Source organism: Gavia stellata, chromosome 33 (genome assembly GCF_030936135.1).
Source record: "Gavia stellata isolate bGavSte3 chromosome 33, bGavSte3.hap2, whole genome shotgun sequence".
Taxonomy (NCBI): domain Eukaryota; kingdom Metazoa; phylum Chordata; class Aves; order Gaviiformes; family Gaviidae; genus Gavia; species Gavia stellata.
Genome location: NC_082626.1, coordinates 355,842 through 378,551, shown reverse-complemented (window position 1 = coordinate 378,551; position 22,710 = coordinate 355,842). Strand labels below are relative to the sequence as shown.

At 70.1% G+C, this 22,710-nt stretch overlaps 2 protein-coding genes across 2 annotated transcripts; both read left to right on the top strand.

Annotated features, from left to right (window-relative positions):
- The first annotated feature begins 415 nt into the window (after nt 1–415).
- Nucleotides 416–5,204, top strand: LOC132320068 (V-type proton ATPase catalytic subunit A-like). The gene is made up of 14 exons (XM_059832205.1): nt 416–497; nt 690–818; nt 1,177–1,391; nt 1,542–1,679; nt 1,779–1,930; nt 2,562–2,724; nt 2,813–2,921; nt 3,171–3,293; nt 3,400–3,514; nt 3,602–3,665; nt 3,740–3,943; nt 4,700–4,794; nt 4,861–5,032; nt 5,112–5,204. The coding sequence occupies exons 1-14, from the start codon at nt 416–418 to the stop codon at nt 5,202–5,204; spliced, it is 1,854 nt and encodes a 617-aa protein (XP_059688188.1).
- An 8,465-nt stretch (nt 5,205–13,669) lies between these two features.
- Nucleotides 13,670–22,350, top strand: NECTIN4 (nectin cell adhesion molecule 4). Its single transcript, XM_059832054.1, has 9 exons — nt 13,670–13,742; nt 17,322–17,675; nt 17,966–18,256; nt 18,846–18,960; nt 19,611–19,774; nt 20,590–20,737; nt 20,815–20,893; nt 21,618–21,722; nt 22,093–22,350. Exons 1-9 carry the CDS (start codon nt 13,670–13,672, stop codon nt 22,348–22,350), a joined length of 1,587 nt encoding a protein of 528 aa, XP_059688037.1.
- Nucleotides 22,351–22,710: the final 360 nt, after the last annotated feature.

The following is a 22,710-nucleotide window of genomic DNA, read 5'->3' as shown; positions in this document are numbered from 1 at the left end:
CTGCTGCCCCAGCCTTGCGCGGGGTGCGGGGGGGAGAAACACCCCCCCAGTGCCTGAAACGCTGCAGGGGGACCCCAAAATCAGGGTGGTGGGTGCCATGGGGGGGGGTGTGTGCGTGGACACGTGCACCACAAAAAGGGACAGGGGACGTAGGGGAGGCACTGGGCAGGGAGGGTGTCACCGTCACCCTGAGCGAGGCAGAGGTCGGTGCGTGCCGGTGTGTGCCGGCGTGTGGCACCCCGGGGTGTGGCGGTGGCGGGAGGGGGGGATGACAGGAGGGGATGTGGCTGTTGACTGTACACAGCCCCCGCCCGCAGCGTCACCCGCCACCGTCACCCGCCACCGGGCCCGGCCGGTTCCCTGCGGCCGCTGGCCCCATATAACGCCGGTGACACCGGGGCTGGCGGGGGACGCCATGGAGGGGGCCGGGGGGACGCGGCTGGCAGAGGCCGAGCGGGAGAGTCTGCTGGGCTCCGTCCACGGCGTCTCGGGGCCCGGTACTGCCAGCGGGGACATGGGGACGGGGACCCCAATGGCCTTTTTGGCCCCAAAACGGGGCCTGGGAGGGGCAATGGGGACAGGGGAGCACCGGGGGAAGGTCGTGGGGAGGGGACGGGGTTGGGGACGGGGGAGCTGCCGTGGGGGGATGGTTTGGGCCGGGTCGGGGTGACGGTGACGTGTCCCCGCAGTGGTGACGGCCACCCGCATGGCGGGGGCAGCCATGTACGAGCTGGTGCGTGTGGGACACGCGGAGCTGGTGGGGGAGATCATCCGGCTGGAGGGGGACATGGCCACCCTCCAGGTCTACGAGGAGACCTGTATCCTGCCGGCATGTCCCCACGTCCCCTCCCCACCCCTCCGCCCTCCCCGTCCCCTCCCCACCACCCCTGCCCTTCCCTGTCCTCTGTCCCTGCCACCCGCCCCCCCCCGTTCTGTCTTGTCCCCCCTCCCCTCATCCTGTCCCCCCTTCCCTGTCCCTCCTCCCCTTCTCTGTCCCCTCATCCTCCCCTGTCCCCCCATCCTGCCCCGTCCCCCTGTCCTGTCTCCCGTGTCCCCTCCACCCCCTCTGTCCCCCCCGTCCTGCCCTGACCCCCCATCTTTTCCTGCCCCTCTGGTCCTCCCCCACCACATCCCCATCCCCATCTCATCGGTGGCCTTTCCTGAGCGCGGGGACAGCGGGGGTGCGGGTGGGGGACCCGGTGCTGCGCACGGGGAAGCCGCTCTCGGTGGAGCTGGGGCCCGGCATCCTGGGCTCCATCTTCGACGGGATCCAGCGCCCGCTGCGGGACATCGCCCAGCTCACCCGCAGCATCTACATCCCGCGGGGCACCAACGTCCCCGCGCTGCCCCGCCACCTCACCTGGGACTTCGTCCCCAGCAAGGACGTCCGGGTGAGCGGGACCCCCCCAACGGGGACACGCGTGTCCCCGTGTGCCTCTCGGGAACGCGGGGACGTGGGGACACCCCTCTCCCAGCACCCCCAGAGGGGACGCAGCCCGTCCCCGTTGGGGTCCCGCATCCTCACAGCCACCCCCTGCCAGGTTGGGAGCCACGTCACCGGCGGTGACATCTACGGGACCGTGATGGAGAACTCGCTCATCCGGCACAAGATCATGGTGCCCCCCCGCAGCCGGGGCACCGTCACCTACGTCGCACCCCCCGGGCACTACAGCGTCTCAGTAAGGGCGGGCGGTGGGTGACGGGCGGCAGGGTGCCGGGGTGATGGGTGCCGGGGTCCCCTGTCCCCGCTGCCCTGCCCGTCCCTCCTGTCCCCGCAGGACGTGGTGCTGGAGCTGGACTTCCAGGGCAGCGCGGAGCGGCTGACCATGCTGCAGGTCTGGCCGGTGAGGCAGACCCGGCCCGTGGCCGAGAAGCTGCCGGCAAATCACCCGCTGCTGACGGGCCAACGGGTGCTGGACGCCCTCTTCCCGTAGGGACCGGGACGGGGACGGGGTGGGGGACAAGGGTGGGAGATGGGGACAGGGGTGAGGACGGAGATGGAGCTGGAGCTGGAGCTGGGGACTGGGGACAGGGATGGAGATGGGAATGAGGGACAGGGATGGGGGACAGGGATGGGGGACAGCAATAGAGCTGGAGATGGGGACTGGGAACAGGGATGGGGTTGGGGGACAGGGATGGAGATGGGAATGAGGGACAGGGATGGGGGACAGGGATGGGGACAGCAATAGAGCTGGAGATGGGGACTGGGGATGGGGATGGGGTTGGGGGACAGGGATGGGGACTGGGGACAGGGATGGAGATGGGAATGAGGGACAGGGATGGGGACTGGGGACAGGGATAAGGTTGGGGATAGGAACAGGGACAGAGGTGGGGACAGTCCTGCCGAGGAAAAAGGGGACAGTGGGGGAGCTGGTGAGTGACACTGGGGGACACACTCACTCCAGACAGTCCCCAGAAGGGACAGGGAGGGGCATGGGGAGGGGGTCCCTTCCGCCTCCACGGGGATGTAGCGGGGTGGTGTGGGGGGACCATCTCCCCTCCACGGCTGCCGCTCTCGGCGATTCCCACGTGTCGCCGTCCCCACGCGTCCCCGTCCCCAGGTGTGTGCAGGGCGGCACCACGGCCATCCCGGGCGCCTTCGGCTGCGGCAAGACCGTCATCTCCCAGTCCCTCTCCAAGTACTCCAACAGCGACATCATCGTCTACGTGGGCTGCGGCGAGCGGGGCAACGAGATGTCCGAGGTCCTGCGGGACTTCCCCGAGGTGGGGACGGGTGGCACGGCGGTGGGGTGACAGTCAGCCAGACACCGCGGGGCTGGTGGCCAGGCGGTGACAGTGACGCCGTCCCCAGCTCACCATGGAGGTGGACGGGAGGACAGAGACCATCATGAAGCGCACGACGCTGGTGGCCAACACCTCCAACATGCCGGTGGCCGCCCGCGAAGCCTCCATCTACACCGGTGGGCTGGGGACCGCCGTGGCAGGGGGGCGTGCGTGGCGCGTGTGAGTGTGCACGGCACGCGGCATGCGTGAGCGTGCATGGGCACGCGTGGGTGTGCGTGGGCACGCGTGAGTGTGCAACGAGGCCGCTTGTGCATGCAGCCACGTGCACGGGTGTGCACACAGAGGGGCGGCCATGCGCTTGCTGGAGCGCACGCCGAGCGCGCGAGGGCTGTGCCGAGCGTGCGAGCCGCGTGCCGCCGGCGCAGGCATCACGCTCTCCGAGTACTTCCGTGACATGGGCTACCACGTCAGCATGATGGCCGACTCCACCTCCCGCTGGGCCGAGGCGCTGCGCGAGATCTCGGGGCGCTTGGCCGAGATGCCAGCGGGTGAGCCCCGGTCCTGGGGTGTGGGGGGGAACCCCTTGCCCTTCCGCCAGCCCCAAGGCCGCGGTGAGGGGCTCCGGCCCCCCCGGTGACGCTGTGCTCCCCGCAGACAGCGGCTACCCGGCGTACCTGGGCGCCCGCCTGGCCTCCTTCTACGAGCGCGCGGGGCGAGCGCGCTGCCTGGGCTCCCCCACCCGCGAGGGCAGCGTCAGCATCGTCGGCGCGTGAGTCGGGGGGGCCACGGGGGGGGCAGCGTGGGGGACCCCCACCCCGCCCACCCCACCGAGCCCCCCGCCTGCTGTCCCCCGCAGCGTGTCCCCGCCAGGAGGGGACTTCTCGGACCCCGTCACCTCGGCCACGCTGGGCATCGTGCAGGTGAGCGGGGCGCCCCGGGGACCCCCCCTCCCGGCGCGGCACCCCCTGACCCCCCTCGTGTCGTCCCCCCCCAGGTTTTTTGGGGGCTGGACAAGAAGCTGGCGCAGCGCAAGCACTTCCCCTCGGTCAACTGGCTGATCAGCTACAGCAGGTACCTGCGGGCGCTGGAGCCCCACTACGAGGGGCTGCACCCCGAGTTCCCCGCCCTGCGCAGCCGGGCCAGGGAGATCCTGCAGGAGGAGGAGGAGCTGGCCGAGATCGTCCAGCTGGTCGGCAAGGTGGGCTACGGGCTACGGGCTACGGGCTACGGGGTATGGACTATGGGCTATGGACTATGGGGTATGGGGTATGGCACATGGGACATGGGATGGAGACTGGGGATACAAGATATAGGATGGGATAGGGATTGGGGATATGGGATATGGGATGGGGGATAGGATGGGGCCGGGATGGGGATATGAGATATGGGACGGGGACGGCGGATATGAGATGGGGACGGGGGATATGGGATGGGAATGGAGGATATAGGATGGGGATATGAGATATGGGATGAGGACAGGGGATATGGGATGGGAACGGGGGATATGGGATGGGAATGGGGGATATAGGATGGGGATATGAGATATGGGATGGGGATGGGGGATATGGGATGGGGATGGGGGATATGGGATTGTGGATAGGAAGGGGCTGGGGTGGGGATATGAGATATGGGATGGGGATGGGGGATATGGGATGGGGATATGAGATATGGGATGGGAATGGGGGATATGGGATGGGGATATGGGATATGGGATGGTGGATAGGAAGGGGCTGGGATGGGGGTGGGGGATATGGGATGGGGGATGTGGGATGGGGATATGGGATATGGGATGGGGCTGGGGGATGAGGGATGTGGGATGGGGATGTGATGGATGGGGATGTGATGGATGGGGACGGGGCCATGATGGGATGGGGCCATAGGATACAGGATGAGCTGGGGATGGAGCTGGGAAGGGGGAGAGGGGATAGGGACACCCCAGACCGGTCCCCTGCAGGCGTCCCTCGCCGAGGCCGACAAGGTGACGCTGGAGGTGGCGAAGCTCCTCAAGGATGACTTCCTCCAGCAGAACGGCTACTCCTCCTATGACAGGTACCCCCGGCCCCCGCGGCCCCCCGCACCCCCGCAGCCCCCGCCCTGACCCCCCGACCCCCCCAGGTTCTGCCCCTTCTACAAGACGGTGGGGATGCTCCACAACATGGTCACCTTCTACGAGCTGGCGCGGCACGCCGTGGAGGCCACCACATCGGGCGAGCGCCGCGTCACCTGGGCCACCATCCGCGAGAGCCTGGGGGACATCCTCTACAAGCTGAGCGCCATGAAGTTCAAGGTGGGTGTATGGGGGGGGGGCTGCGAGCCCCGCTGGGGGGGCGTGGGGGGTGATGCCACCGTGTTCCCCGTGTCCCCAGGACCCGGTGAAGGACGGCGAAGCCAACATCATGGCAGCCTTCGCCCAGCTCAACGAGGAGATGCAGGCGGCTTTCCGCAACCTGGAGGACTGAGGGGAGGGGGGCAGGAAAAGGTGGGGGGGTACGGGATGGGGGGTCCCCCCTGGGGCTCCCCCCTCCTGCCCAATAAAGGGCCCGAGGCGGTGCTCAGCCTCCAGGCGTGGTTTCCCCGTGGCGGGTGGGAGCGTCCGGTTCCCCGCAGGCGCTGGCACCAGACCCTCACCGGGGGGGCCCGGGGGGGTCCATTTCCTGCTCCAGCCTGGAAAGGAGAGGGGAGGAAAGCTGGGGGGGTTCCGGGGGGGCAGCACCTTCGAGGCCTGTGATTGGGGGATTGACGTGGTGGTTTGGGGGTTCGGCTGCCCCCCGGCGAGAAGACACCTTTGTCTGCGCTGAGCCCCGGTGGATTCGGTGCACGTGTGGAGGACTGCGGCGGGGGGGGCGGTGGGGACACGCTGCCTGTGGTGGGGCGTCGGTGGGACACGGAGGTGACAGTGACCCCCTGGACCATCTCCAAGCATCCTCCAGTGGTGGGGACAGCAGTGGGACATGGGGGTGACGGTGATACCCTGGGTGGGACGGGGGGTGTGTGTGACCCCCTGGGTGGGACATTGGGGTGACATTGACCCTCTAGGATGGGACATGGAGATGACAGTGACACCCTGGGCCATCCCTGAACATCCTCCCGTGGTGGGGATGGCAGTGGGACATGAGGGTGACGGTGACCCCCGGACCACCCCTGAGCATCCTCCAGTGGTGGTGACAGCAATGGGACACAGGGGTGACAGTGACCCCCTGGGTGGGACATGGCGGTGACAGTGACCCGCCAGGCCATCCCCGAGCATCCTCCAGCAGTGGGGACAGTGGTGGGACGCAGGGGTGGCAGTGACCCCCTGGGTGGGACATGGGGATGATGGTGACCCCCTGGACCATCCCCAAGCATCCTCCAGTGGTGGGACACAGGGGTGACAGTGACCCCCCCCGTGCCAGAGCTGCCGTGACAAGGGAGGTGACAACACCAGGACTCGGGGGGGGGACACACACACTGCGGGTGCCTTTGGGGGCCACCAAGGCGGACACCGGGAAGGAGCCGCCCGCCACGTGGCTGGATCGGGCCCCCGGGGGGGGCGGTGTGTCCCTATTTGCGCCCCCCCGCCCCGGGCCTGGCCGGGCGACCCCGGGGACACCCCGCCAGCCCCGGGGGGGTCCTGTGCCGTCCCCCCCCGCGCTCGGTGCCGCCCCCGCCCGCCCCGTCCCCCGCCCCGTCCCGCCCGCCCGAGCCGCCGCCCGGAGATGTGGGTGCTGCTGCTGCCCCTGGGGCTGGGCTGGGCCCTGCTGCCCCGCGGTGGGTCCCGCCGGGGGACGGGGCTGAAAGGGGTGCTGGGGGTCCGGGGCGTGCAGAGGGTGCAAGGGGTCCGGGGGGTGCTGGGGGTCCGGGGGGTGCAGAGGGTGCAAGGGGTCCGGGGGGTGCAGAGGGTGCTGGGCGTGCAGGGGGTGCAGAGGGTCCGGGGGGCTCTGGGGTGCTGGGGGTGCAAGGGGTCCGGGGTGTGCAGGGGGGTGCTGGGAGTGCGGTGGTTCCGGGGGGTGCAGAGGGCGCAGGGGGTGCACAGGGTGCTGGGGGTGCAGAGGGTGCTGGGGGGTGCAGAGGGTGCTGGGGGTGCAGAGGGTGCTGGGCGTGCAGGGGGTGCAGGGGGGTGCAGAGGGTGCAGGGGGGTGCATAGGGTGCTGGGGGGTGCAGAGGGTGCTGGGGGTGCAGAGGGCGCAGGGGGGTGCAGAGGGTCCGGGGGGGTCGGGGGTGCTGGGGGTCCGGGGGGCACTGGGTGGCTGCGGGGTGCGGGGGTCCGGGGGGTGCAGAGGGTGCTGGGGGTGCGGGGGGGTGCAGGAGGTCCGGGCGGTGCCGGGGCACCGGGTGCCCCGAGGGGGAGCGGGGGGCAGCGGGAGACGGCGGGGCTCGGGGGTGGGGGAGGAGATGTCCCCGTCCCTGTCCCTCTCCCTGTCGCCGTCCCTGTCCCGGTCCCGTCCCACGGCCCCGTTCCTGTCCCCGTACCGGTCCCGTCCCCGAGCTCTGGTGGTGACGGTCCCCGAGTGTCCCACAGCGGCCAGTCCCCGCCATGGCCACGCCGTGGGACGGTGACAGTCCCCAGGTCCCCCAGCAGTGTCCCCCACGCCGCGGGGCGGTGACAGTCCCCAGGTCCCCCAGCAGTGTCCCCCACGCCGCGGGACGGTGACGGTCCCCAGGTCCCCCAGCAGTGTCCCCCACGCCGCGGGACGGTGACAGTCCCCAGGTCCCCCAGCAGTGTCCCCCACGCCGTGGGACGGTGACGGTCCCCAGGTCCCCCAGCAGTGTCCCCCACGCCGTGGGACGGTGACAGTCCCAGGGTTCCCAGCAGTGTCCCCCACGCCATGGGACGGTGACAGTCCCAGGTCCCCCAGCAGTGTCCCCCACGCCGTGGGACGGTGACAGTCCCCAGGTCCCCCAGCAGTGTCCCCCACGCCGTGGGACGGTGACAGTCCCAGGGTTCCCAGCAGTGTCCCCCACGCCATGGGACGGTGACAGTCCCAGGTCCCCCAGCAGTGTCCCCCACGCCGTGGGACGGTGACAGTCCCAGGGTTCCCAGCAGTGTCCCCCACGCCATGGGACGGTGACAGTCCCAGGTCCCCCAGCAGTGTCCCCCACGCCGCGGGACGGTGACGGTCCCCAGGTCCCCCAGCAGTGTCCCCCACGCCGCGGGACGGTGACGGTCCCCAGGTCCCCCAGCAGTGTCCCCCATGCCGCGGGACGGTGACAGTCCCCAGGTCCCCCAGCAGTGTCCCCCACGCCGTGGGACGGTGACGGTCCCCAGGGTCACCCCATGGCCATACCACGGGTGGGTGCCAGTGACAGTCCCTGTTGTCCCCAGGCCACCCGACGCTGGCCCCCGGCCACGGCCCAGCTGAGCCACCCGTGGGCCGCGGTGACACCTCGGAGGGCTGCGGGCTGTGCCACAGCCCCCACCGGGGCCAGGCGCAGGCCAACGGCACGCTGGGTGCCAGCGTCACCCTGGGGTGCCCCGCGGCGGGTGCTCCCCTGGGCCAGCTGGTGGCCACGCACTGGCGCTTCTGGGGTGACCTGGCGGGCACCGGTGCCACCGTCTGCAGCCAGAGCCACGGTCGCCCCCACTGCGGCCCACCCTACCGCGACCGCGCTGCGCTGTTGGCACCCGGCGACACCCCGGGGATGCTGGTCCTGTGGCACCTGAGGGACGAGGACGCTGGCACCTACACCTGCCTGCTGCTGGGCGAGGATGACTGCGCCTGCGGGGAGGTGACACTGCTCCTCAGCAGCAGTGAGTGGTGGCGGAGAGCCCCTCACCCTGGCGTCGGGGCTGCGGGTGCTGTGGGGCTGGTGGGCGGTGGGAGCCCCTCACCCTGGCGTCGGGGCTGCGGGTGCTGTGGGGCTGGTGGGCGGTGGGAGCCCCTCACCCTGGCGTCGGGGCTGCGGGTGCTGTGGGGCTGGTGGGCGGTGGGAGCCCCTCACCCTGGCGTCGGGGCTGTGGGGCCATGGGCAGCCCCTGAGGTGGTTCCCCCCCCCCACAGGTACCCCCTGCAGCCCCCCCTGCTCCGGGGCACCCCCCCGCTGCGGCCTCGGCCTCCTCCTCCTCCTCCTCCTCCTCCTGCTGCCGCCGGCCCACGGCCTGTGACCTGGGGAGCGCGTGTGCCTGTGCACGCGTGTGCCTGTGCACATGTGTGCCTGTACACGTGTATGCTTGTGCACATGTGTGTGAGTGTGCCTGTGTGCATGCACGTATGTGTCTGTGCACCTGTGTGTGTGCCTGTGCATCTGTGTGCCTGTGCACACGTGTGTGTGAGTGTGCACATGAGTGCATGTGCCTGTGCACATGTGTGTGCCTGTGCACGTGTGTGCGTGAGTGTGCACACGTGTGTGTGAGTGTGCACATGAGTGCATGTGCCTGTGCACATGTGTGTGCCTGTGCGTGTGCCTGTGCACGTGTGTGCGTGAGTGTGCACATGTGCGCGTGTGCCTGTGCACGTGTGTGTGTGCCTGTGCGTGTGCCTGTGCACGCGTGTGCACGTGTGTGGGGGTATGCATGTGTGTGTGAGTGCATGTGTGCACACGTATGTGCATGTGTGCGAGGGTGCGGGGGGGCACATGGGGGTGTGCAAGGGGGTGTGCACACGGCTGCGCACGAGCGTGCCTGGCCCCGGGTGACAGCGTGTGCGCAGGGGCGGAGCGTGTCCGCCTGCCAGGGCACACGCATGTGCAGCGCGTGTCGTGTCCCCCCCGTGTGCCACCCTCGCAGTGGCACCAGGGGACAGCCCCGGACGGCGCCTCCTTGGCCACCCCCAGGGACTGACACCCCCCCCGGGGGCTCCCACCCCCCCGGGACTCACACCCCCAGTGACCCCAGTGTCCCCATCCCTCATGTCCCTGGTGCCCCCAGTGTCACCCATGTCCCCAGTGTCCTTGTCCCCAGTGTTCCCCATGCCCCTGATGTCCCTGTCCCCCCTGACCCCAGTGTCCCCATCGCCGGTGTCCCCTTCCCTGGTGTCCCCAGTTCCCCCAGTGTCCCCCATGTCCCCAGTGTCCCTGTCCCCCCTGACCCCAGTGTCCCCCATGTCCCTGTGTCCTGTCCCCAGTCTCCCCAGTCTCCCCATTCCCGGTGTCACTGTCCCCCCTGACCCCAGTGTCCCCCATGTCCCCACTGCCCCTGTCGCTGCTGTCCGTGTTGTCCCCAGTGTCCCCCATGTCTCCAGTGTCACTGTCCCCCTGACCCCAGTGTCCCCCATGTCCCTGTGTCCCCTCCCCAGTGTCCCCATTCCCGGTGTCACTGTCCCCAGTGTCACCCATGTCCCTGTGTCCCCTCCCCAGTGTCCCCATTCCCGGTGTCACTGTCCCCCCTGACTCCAGTGTCGCCCATGTCCCTGTGTCCCCTCCCGTGTCCCCATTCCCAGTGTCACTGTCCCCCCTGACCCCAGTGTCCCCCATGTCCTCACCGACGCTCTCCCTGCTGTCCCCAGTGTCCCCATGTCTCCGGGGTCCATGTCCCCAGTGTCCCCGATGTCCCCGGTGTCCCGTCCCCACCCAGGTGACCGCAGGGTCCCCAGCCCTGCCCAGGACTGATCCTGCCCGTGGTGATGGCACCCGCTGTCCCCAGGGTGCTGGCGCCCTGACAGGGGACCCGGGGTGGGACCCCGGCTGTGTCCCCTCGCCCCCCCCCCGCAGTGCCACCCCGGGGGGGACGCCGGTGGGGACAAGCTTTCGCCGCGTCAGCACCCGGGTGGCGGCAGCACCCAGAGCCTTCCCCGCATTGTGTCCCCGACAATGGCAGTGCCACGTGCGCCCGCGGCCTTGACCTCCCCTGGGGCCACTGTCCCCATCCCAGAGGGACAGAGGGACAGAGGGACAGGCGGCCATGGGGCACCCGGCTGGTGGGTGCTGAAGGCAGGTGAGTGGCTGGGGGGGGTGGCCGGGGGGGTCTGTCCCCAGTGTCCCCTGGAGTTGCCCCCGGTGTCCCCCGAGATGCCACCCTGAGTACCCCCAGTGTCCCCAGATGTGCCACCCCCGGGTACCCCCATATCCTCGAGATGCCACCCTGGCTTCCACTGACAGCCCCTGCGGTGTCCCCACGGTTGTCCCCAGCGTCCCCCAGCGATACCACCCACGCGTAACCCCTGTGTCCCCTGGAGATGCCACCGCCCAGTACCCCCATGTCCCCCAGAGATGTCCCCATGGGTGTCCCCTGCATCCCCTGGAGATGCCACCCCTTGGTACCCCCATGTCCCCTGGAGATGTCCCCATGGGTGTCCCCTGCGTCCCCTGGAGATGCCACCCCTTGGTACCCCCATGTCCCCTGGAGATGTCCCCATGGGTGTCCCCTGCGTCCCCTGGAGATGCCACCCCTTGGTACCCCCATGTCCCCTGGAGATGTCCCCATGTGTGTCCCCTGCGTCCCCGGAGGTGCCACCCCCTGGTACCCCCATGTCCCCTGGAGATGTCCCCATGGGTGTCCCCTGTGTCCCCTGGAGATGCCACCCCTTGGTACCCCCATGTCCCCCGGAGATGTCCCCATGGGTGTCCCCTGTGTCCCCTGGAGATGCCAGCCCCCAGTACCCCCTACCCCTGGAGGTGTCCCCACGGTTGTCCCCAGTGTCCCCTAGTGCTGCCCCCCCCGTCCCCCGGGGGTGGCAGCAGCCCCCACAGCCCCTCCCTGGCGCAGGGGGATGCCCGCAGGCGGGGGGCTGCTGTGCGGGGCCAGCGGCCTGGCCCTGCTCCTGGCCGCCACCGCCACCCACTTCTGGCTGCAGCGCCGGGTGCCCGGGGGCACCGCCAGCCTCGGGCTGTGGCGCGCCTGCCTCGGGGGGCACTGCCGCCCCCACCCCGGCACCCCGGGTAAGCACCGGGTGAGACAAGCTGTGCCCGGCCTCTGCGGGTGGGGATGGGGTCACTGCTGTGCTGAGCTGTGCCCGGTCTCTGCGGGTGGGGATGGGGGTCACTGCTGCGCTGAGCTGTGCCCGGTCTCTGCGGGTGGGGATGGGGTCACTGCTGCGCTGAGCTGTGCCCGGCCTCTGCGGGTGGGGATGGGGTCACTGCTGCGCTGAGCTGTGCCCGGTCTCTGCGGGTGGGGATGGGGGTCACTGCTGCGCTGAGCTGTGCCCGGTCTCTGCGGGTGGGGATGGGGGTCACTGCTGCGCTGAGCTGTGCCTGGCCTCTGCGGGTGGGGATGGGGGTTGCTGTTGTGCTGAGCTGTGCCTGGTCTCTGTGGGGTGGAAATGGGGGACACCGCTGCGCTGAGCTGTGCCTGGCCTCTGCGGGTGGGGATGGGGGTTGCTGCTGCGCTGAGCTGTGCCCGGTCTCTGCGGGCAGGGCACAGGGGCAGCATCCCGGCCATGCGCTTGCTCGGGGTCCCGTGTCCCCCCAGGTGTCCCCAATGCCTGTGTCTCCCCCCCCCAGCCCTATGGGAGGCCACGCGGGTGCTCATGCTGCTCTCGGTGCTCACCGCCACCACCGGCCTCGCCCTGGGTTTCTCTGTCATGGCCAGCGCTGCCCGGCGGGCGCGTGCCCGCGTGGCCGGCATCACCCTGCTCCTGGCTGGTACGTGGGGACAGACGGCGGGGAGGGCAGGCTGGGGCACACAGGCCACGGGGACTGTCCCCAGGGGAGTCACTGCTGCGCTGAGCTGTGCCCGGTCTCTGCCTGCCCGGCTGGGGGCTCGCAGGCTGGGCCGGCCCATGCTGCTGACCTGTCCCCTCTGCCCGCAGGTCTTCTGGCGCTGCTGGGGCTGGCGGTGTACACCGCCGGCACACTGAGCCTCCTGGGGCCGGCCCGCAGCGCCTGGCGCTTCTCCTGGTCCTACATCCTGGGCTGGGTCGCTGTCGTCCTCACCAGCTCGGCAGGTAGCGGTGCCTGCGGGGCCTGGTCACTGCTGTGCTGAGCTGTGCCCGGTCTCTGCAGGGCTGAGCTGGGCCTGGCCATGTGCCGAGGGCACCCACGGGTGGGGGGCAGCAGGGAGGGCCCCCACGCCCCCACCGAGCCGCCCCTGCACCCCACAGCCTCCCCTCTCCCCCCAGGGCTTTTCCACCTCTGTGCTGCTGCCAAGGACCCGTCTCCAGAGAGCTCCGAAGTGACGGGTGCCTGAGAGCCCCCGGCTGCCTTCGGGAACCCCCACTCCCACCCTTGCCCCCCCCCTCCTCCCCACAGGAGTTGGGTGGGGGCCCCCCAGGGTGCGGGCCACTGCTGTGTTGAGTTGTGTCCAGTCACTGCTGTGCTGAGTTGTGCCTGGTCTCTGCAGGGCTGAGCTCCCCCTGCTCTCCCACCCCCTCACGCCCACCCCTGTTTCGCCCCCTTCCCCCCCCCCCGACTCTTGCTGTGCCAATAAACTGCCCTGCCCCCCCCCGGGCTGCCCTGTGGTGTCCGGTGGGATTTGGGGACCCCAAAGTGTGTGTGTGGGGGTGCTCGGTGCCAGCCCACGGCGCTCCCCCTTCCTCTGCCCCGGGGCTGGGGCAGGAACAGGGATGGTTGTGGGGCCTCACCCTGTGGGGAGCACGGGCGGGGCGGGGGGCGGTCAGCGGGACCCCCCCGGGAGCCGCTGTCGGACGCGGGGAGGGAGCGCCCGGGTGGGGCCCACCGCGCCCCGGCTCTGAGTGTCGCCCCTTTAAGGCCGTGCCCTCGGCCCCGCCCCTGCCCCGACCTGCCGGACCGGTCCGCCCCGCCCGGCCCCACCCTGCCGACCCCACCCCGCCAGGCCCCGCCCCGCCGGCCCCGCCCCTCCCGCCGGCCCCGCCCCCCCCCCCCGGTCCCGTCCCGGCTCGGAGCGGCGCAGCACCGGCCCCTCCGCCGCGCTCGGCCCGGAGCCGCCCGGTTCGGCCCGGTGCAGCCCGGAGCGGCCCGGTTCGGCTCGGGGCGGCCCGGGACAGCCCGGCTCCGCCCGGCGAGGCTTGGCCCGCTTCGGCCCGGTGCGCCCGGTGCGGCCCGGATGGTGCTGGCCGGGGCCCGAGCAGCGCCGTGAGCCGCAGGTGTCCGCATGGCCCCCCGCGGGATGCGGCCCCCGCCGCGCTTCCTCCTCCTCCTCCTCTTCCTCCTCCTCGCCGCCGCAGGTACGGGGGGGTCCGGGGGACACGGGGTGGGAGCGGGACCCGGCGGGGGAGAGCCGGGGCGGGGGGCGGGCGGGGAGGGCCGGCGGGGAGTGGGGCGCACACGCGTGTGCGCGGGGGGGGGTGGACGTGTGTGCGCTCGCGTGTGCACCTGTGGCTCCGCGCACCTGTGGCCGCGTGTGCGTGTCGGTGTGTCCGTGTGCGTGTCGGTGTGTCCGTGTGCGTGTCGGTGTGTCCGTGTCCGTGTCCGTGTGCGTGTGCCCAGGCAGGGTCGGGCTGTGCGTGGCTGCGCGCCGTGCCGGGGGGTCCGCCGTGGGCGCCGCACACGCGTGTGCGCGCACCCCGTGCGCGTGTCCGTGTGCGCGCACCTGCGTGTCCGCGTGTGCCCCCCCCCCCACCCCCAGCGCGGGGACGGGGCTGTGGGGGGCGGACCCCTCTGGGGACATGGAGGGGACAGACCGTGCGAACGCGGCACACCTCTCTGGGGACACCCGGCAGAGGGGGGGGAGGGACACACGGTGGGGGGGGTCCCCGCCCCCTCCCCATTGTTTCCCCCACGCTTGGGGGGGCCACCCTCACCCCCCCAGCTGTGCCACGCTGGGTGCTGCACCCACGGGTGCTGCAGAGCGGGGGGGTTCAGTGCCCTGCCCACCCCCCCTGCCCCGCCGTGCCTCAGTTTCCCCACTGGCAGAGGACCCGTGGGAACGGGCTGGGTGCTACGGGGGGGTGACCCCCCCCCCCCGTGACTCACAGCCCGGGGGGGGTCGGGGGCTTCGTGCCGCGAGTGGGGGGCGGCCCGGCCGTGGCCCCCCACCAGCCGGGAGCACGGGGCCGCACCGAGCCCATCACCGGGCGTCAGGCCTGCGGGCCCCCTGCTCGGTTGGGTGCTGCCGCGCCCCCCCCGAGTGGGAGGGTGCGTGTGTGCGCACACGCGTGTGCATGCACGTATGTGTACAGTGTGCATGGCGTGAGCACGCGTGTGTCATCACACACGCGTGTGGGTGCTTCAGAGAGGGGTCCATGTACATGTGTGTGTCTGTCAGGGCCGCACACGCGTGTGTGTCCCCGAGGGGCACAAGCGCATACGTGTGTGCGGGCACACGGCCCCTGTGCACACGCCGAGGGGTGACACCGGGCCATGCACGCACCTCGGTGCGAAGGTGCGGCTGCGTGTGCACCCCCCGGGGCTCCCCCCCCATTTCCCCCCAGGACCCCCATTTCCCCCCCAGGACCCCCATCTCCCCATCCCGCATCCCGCGGGTGCGAGCCCGGCCGGGGCGTGGGGGCCGCGGGATCCGGTTGAGCCGGTTCCCGGCTCCGTTCCCACGCGCTTGGCCCCGCTGGGTGGGGACGCCCCGCGGCGGGGGCTGCCCGCCAGCCCCGACGGCACCCCGGCACCCACCCGGCATCGGCACCCCGACCCCTCTGGGAACCCCCAGCCCCCTCGGGATCCTGTTGCTGTGCGAGGGGAAACTGAGGCAGGGCTGGGGCCATGGAGCAGCGCAGCCGTGACTCACGGCCTGGGCAGCGCCGCAATTATTTAATTAATCCGGCGACTAATCGGGGGGTAATTAGGCCGGGCACGGCGAGCGGCGCGGCGGGGGGCTCGGCGGGGAGGCCCCGGGGGCCGGCGGGGGCGGGAGCCCTCCGCAAGCCACGGCAGAGCCCGGCATGCGTGCCGGCCGGTTGGGCTGGCCGTGCCGGCCTGGCCGCTTCCCCCGGCGTCGCCGAGCGGCTGGGCGGGCCCCGCGCCCCGCCCCGACACCCGCCGGCCTCGCACGCGTGCGTGCGGCTGCCGGGGATACGGGAGCGCGCGTGAGCGTGCAGGGGAATACAGGAACGAGCACAAGCGTGCAAGCAGGCCCGAGCGCGTGCAGGTGTGTGCGAGCGTGCCCAAGCGTGCGCCAGCGTGCCCAAGCACATGCAGACATGGGCGAACGTGCCTGCGTACGTGTGAGGGTGCCCAAGTGTGCGTAAGCGTGCATGAGCACGCACAAGTGTGCGCAAACATCTGCAAGCGTGCCCAGGCACGTCTGAGTGTGCCTGCATGTGTGTGAGCGTGCCCAAGTGTGCGTTAGTGCGTCTATGCCGGTGTAAGGGTGCTCAAACATACGTGAGCGTGTACAAGGAGTGTGCACGACTATGTCCAAGGATGTGCAAGCGTGCCCCGGCATGTTGAGCGTGTGTGAGCACATCCAAGCGTGCATGAGCACCTCCAAGCATGCGTGAGTGTGCACGAGTGTGTGTGAGCACGTCCAAGCGTGCATGAGTGTTTCCAGGGGTGCACAAGCGTGTATAAGCGTGCTTGAGCATGCCGGAATGTGCCCAAGTGTGCACGAGCGTGCCTGTGCATGTGCAAGCGTGCCTAAACACACATGAGGATGTGTGAGTGTGCCCAAGCGTGCCTGAGTGTGTGCAAGCACAGGCACGTCCAAGCGTGCACGAGCGTGCCCAACCATGCCCAAGCGCGTCCAAATGTGCACGAGCATGCACAGAAGTGCTGAAGTGTGCGTGCACGTGTGTGAGCACATGTGAGCTTGCCTGAGTGTTCACGAGCATGTGCAAGTGTGCCCAAGTGCGTGTGAGCGTACCCGGGTGTGCATGAGTGTGAGAGCGCACCCATGAGCATCTCCACACACCCAAGTGTGCACGAGTGTGCAAGCACGCCCAAGCCGGTACGAGCGTGCCCAAGTGTGCTTGAGCACATGCGAGTGCGTTTAAGCAGCTGTGCCCAAGCGTGCCTGAGCGTGCGTGAGCGCACCAAGCAGCGCACGAGTGTGTCCAACCAAGCCTGAGCCTGCACAAGCGTGCGTGAGCGTGCTCGAATGCACCCAGGTGATTGCGGGCGCATGCAAGGACGCGTGAGCGTTTGTAAGCAGAAGCGTGCCTGAGTGTGTGCAAGTGTGCCCGCGTGTTCCTGCGCGTGAGCGCAGCTGAGCATGCATGAGTGTGTGCAAGCATAAGTGTGCCCAAGCACACCTGCACGTGTGACTGCACCCAAGAAGGCACGGGTGTGTGCAAGCACAAGTGTGCACCAGTGCACCCAGGTGCGTGCAAGTATGCCCAAGCGTGCCTGAGTGTATGTGAGCGCACCCGAAGAAACGCATGGGTGTGCGCAAGCACAAGTGTGCGCAAGCGTGCCTGTATGTATGTGAGTACACACAAGCGTGCCCAAATGCACCCAAGTGTAAGCGAGCGTGCCTGAAGAAACGCATGGATGCGTGCAAGCACAAGCGTGCCGGAGCGTACACAAGCGTCCCCAAGCGTGCCTGCGTGTATGTGAGCGCACTTGAGCATGCGTGTGCCTGTGCAAGCACAAGTGTGCCCGCCTGTCTGCGGGCGTACCCAAGCGTGCAGGGGTGTGCACAAGCACACGTGTGCCCAAGCGTACGTGAGTGTGCCCGAAGAAGCGCGTGGATGTGTGCAAGCACAAGCGTGCCGGAGCGTGCCCAGGTGTTCTTGCATGTATGTGAGCACCAGCACGAGCGTGTGCGAGCACAAGCGTGCCGGAAGGGCCGCGTGAGCGCGTGGCAGCACAAGCGTGCCGAGCGAGCGCACCGGTGCCAGCCTGGGTGCCCACAGGCTGCCGCTCCGGCGTGGTGGAGGTGGAGCACAGCGTGACGGCGGTGCTGGGCCAGGACGTGGTGCTGCCGTGCCGGTACCGGGCGCAGGAGCAGGAGCAGGTGGTGCAGGTGACGTGGCTGAAGCGGGGCCCGGCCGGGCACAACACCGAGATGGCCGTGCTCAACCGGCAACACGGCGAGCACGTGCTGGAGCCCTACGCTGGGCGGGTGCTGCGGCGGGCGAGCGGGGCGCTGGAGGACGGCGCCATCGTCCTTCGGAACGCCGTGCAGGGGGACGAGGGCGACTACGAGTGTCACCTCATCACCTTCCCCCTGGGCAGCTTCGAGGGGCGCCTCACCCTCAAGGTGCTGGGTGAGTGCCGGGGCACGGGGCGACGGCCAGTGGGGACGGGGTGGCGGGCGATGGGCATGGGGCAATGGGGTGGTGGGCGCGGGGCGATGGGGTAACGGCTGTGGGGCGGCGGGCGGTGTGTGAAGGGCACAGGGCAACGGGCAGAGGGTGACCGGTACTGGGCACCCAGTAAGTCGCGCTGGGGATGGGGCAGGCGGGTCTGGGGTCGCCGGTGCGGCAGAGCCCGGCAGCGGGGGCAGCACCCGCAGGTGCCAATGCCGGTGCGGGTCTGACGGCGGTGCTGCCCGCAGTGCCACCGCTGCCCATCCTGAACCCGGGGCCGCCGCTGGAAGAGGGGCAGGGCCGGACGCTGGCGGCCTCGTGCACGGCGGAGGGCAGCCCGGTGCCCTCGGTGCACTGGGAGACGGAGGTGCGGGGCACCAACGCTACGCGCCGCTCGGCGCACGCCCGCTCCGCCTCCGTCACCAGCGAGTTCTTCCTGGTGCCCGGGCGCAGCATGAATGGCAAGAGCCTGACCTGCGTGGTGGCCCACCCCGGCCTGCGCCACGAGAAGAGGATCACCCACCTCCTCAGCGTCGCCTGTGCGGCACGGGGGGCACTGGGGACGTGGGGAGGATTGGAGGACGTGGCGGGCGCGGGGGTCACCGGGAGCATTGAGGGACAGGGAGGGTCACGGAGGGCGCGGGGGACATTGGGGGACATGGAGGATGTTGGGGACGTGGGGAGCATCGAGGGGCACGGGGGGCGTTGTGGGACATGGAGGGCTTTGGGGACATGTTGGGCGTTGGGGACATGGAGGGCATGGGGGGCACTGGGGGCATTGGGGAGGTGGGGGGCACTGGGGACATGGAGGGATGTGGGGGGCACTGGGGACATGGAGGGCGTGGGGGGCACTGGGGGCATTGGGGAGGTGGGGGGCATTGGGGAGGCGGAGGGTGTTGGGGACACGAAGGACATGAGGACTGGGGGACGTGGGGGACATGGAGGGCATTGGGGGATGTTGGCATGGAGGACTTTGGGGACACGGAGGATGGAACATTGAGAATGGAGGGGACATGGAGGACGTGGGGGATATGAAAGGCACGGGGGGGCACACTGGGGACACGGGGGGCACAGCAGGACCATGGGGGACCGTCCCTGCTCGTCCCCTCACTGTCCCCTTGTCCCCAGACCTGTCGGACGCCTCGGTGCTGGGGCACACGGAGGAGTGGCAGGAGGGCATGGAGGGGGCCACGCTGACCTGCCTGGGGGACGGCAATCCCCCCCCCACCTACAACTGGACACGGTGAGGACACTGTCCCTGTCCCCTGCGCCTGGCCCTGCTCTCCCCCCGCCCCCCACGTGTTTTGGTGGTCCTGCCACATCCCCCCATGCCTCCCTGTCCCTGCCGTGGTGTCCCCTTGCCTGTGTCCCTGTCCCCACTGTGTCCCCTGCACACGTCTGTGTCCCTGACAGGTGTCAAGAGCACGTTCATGTCCCTACTGTGTCCCCTACCTATGTTCCTGCCATGTCCCATGTCCCAGCTCTGTCCCCTGCCATGTCCCCCCTGCCCATGCTGGTGTCCCCTGCCATGTCCCCTGCCTGTGCCCATGTCCTGGCTGTGTCCCATGTCCCAGCTGCCTGTGCTGGTGTCCCCCCCCCGTCCCTGCCGTGTCCCCCTGCCCGTGCCGTGCCCCCCGTGCCCATGTCCCTGCTGTGCCCCCCTGCCACGTCCCTGCCCGTGCCCGTCCCCACCATGTCCCTGCCCAGGCGTGCCCGTGCCGAGGGCTGCCGCGGCGGCGGCAGCAAGCGTGGCAGGTGGTGCCGTGCTCGGGCAAGCCCTGCCAGGGCCGGGGCAGGGCGTCAGCCGTGGGAACCGGCAGCCCCGGCTTTGATGGCGGCGCCGCCCGCGCCCGCCCGGGCACGCTGGGGGCTGACGGTGCCGCCGCGCCGCAGGCTGAACGCCCCGCTGCCCGCCGGCGTGCGGGTGAAGGGGGACACCCTCGTCTTCCAGCGGCCCCTCGCCGCCGCCGATGCCGGGGACTACGTCTGCCGCGTCTCCAACCGCGTGGCCGCCAAGGAGGCGCGGGCCAACGTCAGCATCAAGGGCAGGGTGGCAGGTGGGTGCCGCGGGGGACCCCGGGCACCGAAGGGTGCTGGGGCGGGTGGGCATTGGGGCGGGGGTCCCGGGTGGTCGGTGACGGTGGGAGCCTGGCTGGGGGGCAGCGCCATTCCGTGCTGCTTGCGCCCGTCCGTCCCTCCCTCCCCGGGCTCTTCTCCGTCTGTCTGCCCTTCCTGCCACCCACCCGTCCCCTCCCGGGCACCCGCCTGTCCACCCATCTGTCTGTGTCCCCCCGCCCTCTCCCCCAGACTCTTCCTGTGCCCGTCCGTTCACCTGTCCTTCCCCAGATGCGCCTTTCTGCCTCTTCACCTGTTTGTCCGTCTGTCTGCCCGTCCGTCCGTCTGTTCTCTTGTCTGTCCTTCCATTTCTCTGCCCATCCACCCACCCATCCATGTACCATCAGTCCACCCCCACCACTTCGCTCTACCCATCCACCTCTTCATCCATCTCCCCGGTTGTCCATCTGTCTGTCCATCCATCCCCCTGTCACTTCTCGCTCTCCGGTCGTTCATCCCTCCCTGTGCCCATCCGTACGCTCCTCTCTCCCTCCATCCGTCCGTCTGTCTACTCGCCCATCTGCTCACCCACCTGTCCGTCTGTCCACTCATCCGTCTACTCGTCCACCCATCTACCCATTCATCTGTCCACTCATCCACTGTCCGTCCGCCCTTCCGCCGTCCCTCCCCCTGTCCATCCATCTCTCCACCCGCTGTTCATCTAACCACCCATCTGTCCGCCCGTCCGTCCGTGGACTCGTCCGTCCACCCGCCCATCTCCTCGCCGCGCCCGCCCACCCCGCCGGTGTCCCCGCAGACAACGAGGTGCGCAAGGTGGACCTGGTCTCGGCCTCAGTGGTGGTGGTGGGCGTCATCGCCGCCGTCCTGCTCTGCGTCCTCGTCGTCGTCGTCGTCGTCATGACCCTCTACCACAAGCGCAAGACCAAGCGCATCTCCGAGAAGTAGTAAGAGATGGGGAGAGGGGGGACGGGGGGGCACTGGGGGGGCCGTGCTGAGCGTGTTCCCCCCCCCGTGCCCCCAGCGAGGAGGAGCTGACGCTCACCCGGGAGAACTCCATCCGCCGCCTGCACTCCAGCCACAGCACCGACACGCGCACCCAGGTTGGGGGGTCCGGCGGGGGGCCTGGGCGGGGGGGTGCCCAAGGGTGATGGGTGTTGGGGTCCCCAAGGCTGAGGGATGTTCGCGTACCCAGGGTGATGGGTGTTGGGGTGCCCAAGGGTGGTGGGTGTTGGGGTCCCCAAGGCTGAGGGATGTTCGCGTACCCAGGGTGAGGGATGTTGGGGTCCCCAGGGTGATGGGTGTTGGGGTGCCCAAGGGTGAGGGATGTTGGGGTGCCCAAGGGTGATGGGTGTTGGGGTCCCCAAGGCTGAGGGATGTTGGGGTGCCCAGGGTGATGGGTGTTGGGGTCCCCAAGGCTGAGGGATGTTGGGGTCCCCAAGGCTGAGGGATGTTGGGGTGCCCAGGGTGAGGGACGTTGGGGTGCCCAAGGCTGATGGGTGTTGGGGTGCCCAAGGCTGAGGGATGTTGGGGTGCCCAGGGTGATGGGTGTTGGGGTGCCCAAGGGAGGGGGTCTTGGGGTCCCCAGGGTGAGGGATGTTGGGGTGCCCAAGGGAGGGGGTCTTGGGGTACCCAGGGTGAGGGATGTCGGAGTGCGCAGGGTGAGGGATGTTGGGGTCCCCAGGGTGATGGGTATCGAGGTGACTGGTGCTGGATATGGGGGTGTTGAAGGAGGACCAGGGAGCAGGGTGCCCATGGGGCTGGGCAGTGGGGTGCCCGGGGTGCTGGCCGGGCCACAGGGTGCTGGGTCTCACGGGGCTGCTTCAGCTGGAGGAGACGCTGCAGCTGCGCACGGAGAGCCGGCAGGGCAGCCTGCGCGGGGACAGCCTGCGTGGGGACAGCCTGCGCGGCACCAGCATCTGCTCCGCCATGGTGAGAGCCGTGGGGGGGCGCGGGGGGGCACAGTGGGGTGGGGGGCCCGGCTCAGCCCCACTCCTGCACCCAGCCCGGGGCTGCGGCTGTCGGAGCGTGTCCTCTGCCTCTGGCACGCTCCTGTGTGGGTGCAACCCCCCCTTGGGGTGTGCAAACCCCCCTTGGGGTGTGCAAACCCCCCCTCCGTGTGTGCAACCCCCCTTCTGGGTGTGCAAAGCCCTCCCACCCGCACACACCTTTGCACGCCCGTGCACTGAGCCCCCGTGCACCTCCTCGTACCCGTGTCCCACATCCCCGGCCGTGCCCCACGGCAGCACCCCAGCCCCGAGGGCGTTCGTTCGTCAGCGGTGACCCCGACCCGTCCCCGCAGAGCGAAGAGCCCGAAGGTCGCAGCTACTCGACGCTCTCGACGGTGCGGGAGATCGAGACGCAGACGGAGGTGCCGGCAGCACCGCTGCTGCCCGCCCCGGCAGGGAAGGAGCCGAAGGAGGAGGAGGAGGATGGCGGCAGCAGGGGGGACGACCCCATCAAGCAGGCCATGACCCACTTCGTGCAGGAGAACGGGATGCTGCAGGCCAAACCCACCACCAACGGCATCTACATCAACGGCCGCGGGCACCTGGTGTGAGCCGGGCAGGGCCGGGGGAGACGCCCGAGGGACCCCTGTCCCCCCCTGCGGCTCCCCCGGCTCTGCCCACCCACCGGGCTGGCTCCGGTCCCCAAGTGTCACCCTGCTGCTGGCACGGGGTCAGGGACACACGCCGTGCCCCAGGACAGGGCTCCGGTCCCCAAGTGTCACCTCGCTGCTGGCATGGGGTTGAGGACACGCACTGTGCCCCAGGACAGGCTCCGGTCCCCAAGTGTCACCTCGCTGCTGGCACACGGCTGGGGACGTTCACCGGTGGCCGGCCAGAGAGGAGGTGACGGCAGCGTCCGGGACCCCAGGGCGCCAGAGCTGCCAGGCACCCCCGGGCGTGGGGACACCCAC

Excerpts from the sequence above, each read along its gene's own strand:
- LOC132320068 (XM_059832205.1), top strand. The coding sequence starts at position 416 with ATGGAGGGGGCCGGGGGGACGCGGCTGGCAGAGGCCGAGCGGGAGAGT. Across the intron at positions 3,666-3,739 it reads CCACGCTGGGCATCGTGCAG|GTTTTTTGGGGGCTGGACAA; the intron begins GTGAGCGGGGCG and ends GTCCCCCCCCAG. Across the intron at positions 5,033-5,111 it reads TGAGCGCCATGAAGTTCAAG|GACCCGGTGAAGGACGGCGA; the intron begins GTGGGTGTATGG and ends CCGTGTCCCCAG.
- NECTIN4 (XM_059832054.1), top strand. The coding sequence starts at position 13,670 with ATGGCCCCCCGCGGGATGCGGCCCCCGCCGCGCTTCCTCCTCCTCCTC. Across the intron at positions 13,743-17,321 it reads CCTCCTCCTCGCCGCCGCAG|GCTGCCGCTCCGGCGTGGTG; the intron begins GTACGGGGGGGT and ends GGGTGCCCACAG. Across the intron at positions 21,723-22,092 it reads CCAGCATCTGCTCCGCCATG|AGCGAAGAGCCCGAAGGTCG; the intron begins GTGAGAGCCGTG and ends CCGTCCCCGCAG.